This window comes from Gekko japonicus, unplaced genomic scaffold, assembly GCF_001447785.1.
Source record: "Gekko japonicus isolate JY-2015 unplaced genomic scaffold, Gekko_japonicus_V1.1 scaffold1818, whole genome shotgun sequence".
In the NCBI taxonomy this organism is placed as follows: domain Eukaryota; kingdom Metazoa; phylum Chordata; class Lepidosauria; order Squamata; family Gekkonidae; genus Gekko; species Gekko japonicus.
The window spans coordinates 170,686-176,685 of NW_015175414.1; the positions used below are offsets into that span (position 1 = coordinate 170,686).

At 41.0% G+C, this 6,000-nt stretch overlaps 1 protein-coding gene across 1 annotated transcript in view; it reads left to right on the top strand.

Moving 5' to 3' along the window:
* Positions 1–6,000, top strand: part of MAP3K9 (mitogen-activated protein kinase kinase kinase 9) — a 52,433-nt gene that overhangs the window by 22,230 nt on the left and 24,203 nt on the right. The window contains exon 3 of the mRNA XM_015425765.1: positions 1,538–1,718. Coding sequence (XP_015281251.1) covers positions 1,538–1,718 — 181 coding nt within the window. The remainder of the gene's footprint in view (positions 1–1,537; positions 1,719–6,000) is intronic.

A 6,000-nucleotide genomic window follows, 5' to 3' on the forward strand; every position in this document is an offset into this window, starting at 1 on the left:
AATTGTGATTAAAAATTAAGCATTCTCTTCATATATGTACCTAATGGGCTTGTCATTCATGCCTTTTGTAAAGGTTGAGGCTGGGCTGCTGCAATCTGTATAAGGTTGCCTATGATGATTCTTCTCAAGTTGCATCTGGTGCATAGCTCGGCAAAAAAACATTCTCGCTTCTGACACAGTGTGTTGCCAGGAACACATTACATCAGTACTGCAGTGGATTCATATAGCTTTTTGGGTACAACTCAAGACACTACATTTCAGTACAAAAAGCTTTAAGTGGCCTGGGCCCTATGTACTTCAGATGTTCATTGCAGTTGCCAGAATTGATTGGCTGGAGAATATTTCTTTGAGTAGGTAGACAGAAAAAAGTATGTTATTTCAAAAACAAAGCAGAATAATAGACACAGTTTTCTGTATTATTTATTGATGATGAAGAATTGTCACAGTCAGATATTTGACTGGTAGATGGTGTTCTGCAATTCGAGATCTAGCTAAGTTCTTGGGAATTGCAAAGGTATTTTTGCAGGATTCTTGCTGTTCCAAGCAACACTGTCATCTGGACCTGAGCTGATGTTATTTGCTCAGTGCCCAGAGTGTCCAGCTGTTTCTTGAGACTTCGAGGCACTATTCCAGGGGCTCCAGTGAGAACTGGTACAATGGTAACCTTTTTCTCCTGGAGGTGCTCTAACTCTATTCGTAGGTCTTGGTATCTCATGAACTTCTTTTCTTTCTTCTCCGTTCTGCTGTCTCCTGGAATTGCAGTGTCTATTATACAAACCCTATTTCTCATTTTTTTTCTACAGTTGTGATATCAGAGGTGTTATGCTCCAGGTGTTTATCTATTTGTAGTCAGAAGTCCCAAAGTATCTTTGTTTCATCATTCTCCATAATCTTGTCTGGTTTGTGCTCCCATACATTTCTGGCTGATGGTAAACCATACTTCTTGCAAAGATTCTAGAGCAACATAGCCCAGTTCTATTGTGAGGTTCTTTATAGTCAGTTTGAGCAATTTTACTGCAGGCACTGACCATGTGATCAACTATTTCATCCTATGTCTTGCAAAGTCAATATTTGCTGTTATCACTTGTCTTCTGAATGTTGGCTTTCATACTATTCATTTCAAGTGTCTTCTTGAATACTAGCTTGTGATAACAAATCTAAATTTTAACTTTAACAATTTTTATTTTTAAATTATAGAAACTTTACTGTAGAGTTACAAAAGTTGCCAGTAAACTTGCAGTTTTAATATACAGTGCCAGTCTTTTGTTCTTGGATGAGAGCATCTGTTTTTGTGCCCTGAAGGTTACTATGAATAATATTGGCTGCTTTGCCACTCAGCCTGGTATGTAGTTTGTTAGGGATGCTGGTAGGGATCCAACTAGCTCAAGTGGAAATCCAGAGAGCATCTTTATACTCATATGCATGCATGGCTAGATTTGACTCTTCTCAAGATTTTAAAAGATGGGTAAATATTTTTCCTTAGGCATAAATTTATATTTTTGCTATACGTACATTAAATTATTTCTCTGTGCTCTAGTATTGATACTTGAGAAGGTGGAAAATGGAGACCTGAGCAACAAGAACTTGAAGATCACAGATTTCGGTTTGGCCAGGGAATGGCACAAGACAACCAAAATGAGTGCAGCTGGGACATATGCCTGGATGGCTCCTGAAGTCATCCGCTCATCCATGTTCTCTAAAGGCAGTGATGTATGGAGGTACTGTGTCAGCACTAAATGCTTTTACCTACTGAGTTATAAGTATTGAGGGACTGTGGATAAGCCTAGGAGATCCTCAGGCTCAAGTACTCCTTCCTCTCCTCTCCATTCCGTACACATAGAGACTTTCACAACAACCTCTGGTGCACAGACGGTGTTCTTTTGTTTCACCAAACCAAGATTCCAAACTAATTTAATGCCGGTGAGAAGAGAACAAACTTGAAACTTGGGATTCAGATGGAAAACACAAACAATGGCTTGGTGTGAGAGCGGAAGTCTTGAACTACTGAGCCATGTTCAAGAGAAAAATATGTGAGCCAGAGGATCCTGCCAGGCTTATTCACTTAGTGATAAACTATGGTATGTTGCATCTTAATAGGGGCTTTCTTCTAGAGGTGTCAAATATGTTTGAGCAGATAAAAAGTGGCAGGCATCTGAAGCCTCAGTGCTGGATTTCAAAGTAGGTATATGTGTCCTTGTAGGGATGAAGGGAGGTGGGAAGCAGGAATCTCACCTCACTGCAAAAAATGTACCCTCTTAACTTAGTTTTTGCCTGCAAATGGTCCTTGCTTCTGTTGAAGTCTCCAGACAGCTGCCTTACAAACTTTTCGTCCCTATCCTGTTTTAATATTGTAACTGCAGTGCTTGGAATTATAGATTCATCATATGTGGCTCTGCTCTGCTTGTTTTAGCCCAAATTCTTATTCACAGATTTGGGTGTGTCTCAGTGCTTATGTTTTTTGTAATTGTTGTTTTTGTCGAAGATGAGTCTAAATTACAACTAAAACTCTTAAAATACCACATAAAGCTCTTAAGAATACAATCAGTGTCCTAGTTATATTTCAAGTGTATTTAGTCATACTAATTTAGCTATGACTCAATTTATATTTACATTTAGTCATAACAGCCATGTACCTGGTTAACTGCTGGGCTTGTGCCTTTCTTCCATCCTCTTGCCCAGCATGCTGAGACTGAAGGCTCCATTTAGTTATGACATCCAAAAGCAGGTGCCTTAATAAACTTAGATTAGTTTATTTCAAGCACAGCTACAAGAAAATTTCATTTACTGAGGCACCCATGTACAGATGCCACAGCTAATTGGAGCTAGTTGGAGACTTTTTTGCCTTAGTATGCCATGGGAGAGTAAGGGGGATGCATGTACTCATTAATTAACCATATGTGTGCCCATCATCCACAGCTAATTGGAGCTAGTTGGAGACTCTTTCGCCTTAGTATGCCATGGGAGAGTAAAGGGGATGCATGTACTCATTAATTTACCATATGTGTGCCCATCTTAACAACCTCCATTTTGTGTTTTACATCTGAATTAGTGATGACATTTATGCATGGTACTGTTTATAGGCCTTTTTGAGGGATTATGAATGGCCCTCAGGAACTTCTGAAGATATCTCCTGCCAAAATTGTTCTCTGGAGTAATTCTAGAAGTTAGTTTATTCTATGGATTTCTAGGAGCCAGTTTTACCAGTCCCTGTGCACACTCATGTCACATATAAACAGAATGCTTTGTTAGATTAATTGTTTTTCTCCATGTTGTAGTGTAATCTGCCATTGCTGATGTTTCTAGGTGAGGGGAAAGACAAAGCCAGTCTTTAGCAGAGAATGGTAGACTTTGTGGCTAGCCATTTATTTTGAACATTCATTAGGGTCAGTTTTAAGAAACAAACAGTGTCACTTCACAATTATGGTAAGACTTTTCCGAGTAGAGCTATAAGAGGATGGTTTGGATAAATGTAGCTGTGATTGCTTAGCCATACGTAGATTCACTTGTTTGTGTGTTGAACAGGGCACACATGATTGGTGCAGAATATCTTGTATTGTGTTTTCAGACCTGGTAATTTTGTGTCGTTTCTCCATGACATCAGCAGTAAATGGCAGGGAATAGGGACCTGGGCACAGGGAAAAAACAGAACAGTCAGCCCAAGGGAGCTTTCAGGCAGGCTCCAAGCTCTTGCACCCTGCCCCCTCCCCCCGAGGCACCTCACCTTCCCTTAGCCTCCAGCCTGGGAGCCTGGCCACCTTAGTTCACCTCCCCATCGCTCAGCCCTATCTCCTCCTCACTGGACATGTAACTCCAAGTTACGTAAACATAGGAGTCAGTCAGGTTCCTGTTCTGATTTGGGGGCCTCGCAGGATTGCTCTGTAAATCACTTGGCTTACATCCTTACTGTACCAATACAAATGATCTGGAGGAGCTACTGACCTGTGAATAGTGCAAATCCAACTTCTTAGAAGCTGAGTAATGTTGGTATTGATCAGCATTGCTGGGGACAAATAATGTCCTCTTCATTTTTTTGCTTTTCCTCTTTCAGTCTGCTGTGTCATGTGGCATATGATGGACTTCTTGAATTTTCTCAAACATAACATTGAATATGGAGGCTCGAGCAGAGATGTGGGGCAGAAATTTTCCAGTGATTTTTTTTTAATGGAAAAATTGAATTTCTAAAGATTGTTACCTAAAACTAACACTTCATTTCACTGCTAAGTTTTGTTTATCTCCTGAAGCACACTAGATCTTGAGAATCAATTACAAGCACAATTTGTGAAATTGGGGGAGTGCACTAAACTGCCCTTGACCATAAACTCACCAGTAAAACTATTCTTTATTGAAAGAGCATTGATAAAATAGTTCTGAATCAGATTTGCCTCAATCTGATATGGAACTAGCAAGTGATGCTCTGGCACGTGACAGTGAAATTTTGATGTCCTAATGACGTCCATTGAAGATAGTTCATTCTGTTGAAATAGAGTGCACAAACACATCCAAGGTATATTATACAATGTACACAGTCCTTTATGTAAGCATAGCATGTCAACAGTCTTCCATGTGTTTGGATTTTTCTAAGGGAAGTTAATGCTGAATCAATAGCACATTCCCACAGGCTCAATGACTTCCACCTCAGAGTATAGCCTTGGCTCTCCCTCCCAATAGCCTCTGAAATTCTGCTCATGGTGCAGAATTCCTTCTTCCCCAGGAGCAGGATTTTAGGAGCTGTACTCCACAGGCAGAAGTATTTGTGCCAATGGAAATGCAGTGCTGGATCCACACACATACACTTCCTTTGCAAGTTAGGACCTCCATATAAAGTTATGAATTTCTTTGAATAGAACTGTGAGCTTGGGGAAGCCCTACTGTGTAGCAGCTTCAGAGGATATAACCTCAACCTGTGCTGGATTGACCATGCACCTACCCAGTGAAGTGGCAGAGCTTACCTCGTTCAGGTACCTGATGCATCCTTACCATGTGTTATCTCTCACTGGGGTTCCTATCCTTGTAAATGGACTGCCAAAATTAGATGTCTTGATGGACTTCTAGATACTTGCATGTTCTTTTTACCACTCTTAAATTACTACCTTTTTTAAAACTGTGGATATATGCTTTCAGAAACTTATGCTGAGAATATGTGACCATCAGTAATTGATATACTATTTCGCAAGTGAGCCCTTATCTGTGGATATCTAAATCTGCTGATTTGGGCCACACTTGCACTAAACAGATGTTTCTGCAAACTTGGGGGACCCCCTAGGTTTGCAGAAAAATCTGACATTAAAAAAAAATTGAGGGGCTTAAATTCTCCCCCAAATAAAAAAGCATCGTCTGTGCACATGCAGACAATGCACTTACCTTTGATAGGCCCTGTGGGGTGCTGCTGCAATGGTGGCAGAGCCTGGCAGCAACTGCTGCTGGGCGATCCTCTGGGAACGGTGATGTGGGGAGAGGGCGTTGACGGGGGGGGGCAGACAGAGGCAAACAGAGAAAAACAGAATGCTGGGGTGGAAAGGTAGAAAGAGAGAGATTTATGAGGTAGGGGGTAGAGAGAATGAGGGATGAGGTGGGGAAGACGGAGTGTGATGTGGTGGGGGCAGAAAGAAGAGCGAGAATGATGAGGTTGGGGGCAGAAAGAGAGTGATGGGTTAGGGGGCAGAGAGTATGACAGGCATGGGGAAAATAGTAAGAGACAGGGTGGCAGGATGGAGAAAGAGTGAGAGGCATAGAAGTAGGAGGAGATGCGAGGAAACAAAGGTGGAGGGAACGTCCATTCCCCATAAATTTCTTGTGGAGTCCTGCTTGTGCATATTATAGTGTTGAAAGTAGAACCATTGGGGCTCTCATTGGTAAGCTTAACACTCTTAACTCTTTTGTGAAGATTATGCCACTATTTACTTTTACATTAAAGACATACTGCACCAAAGAAATAACTAGGCAGTGTTTCATTAGAAGTATATATATATGTGACCAAATCTGTCCACTTTTCCTGCTGCT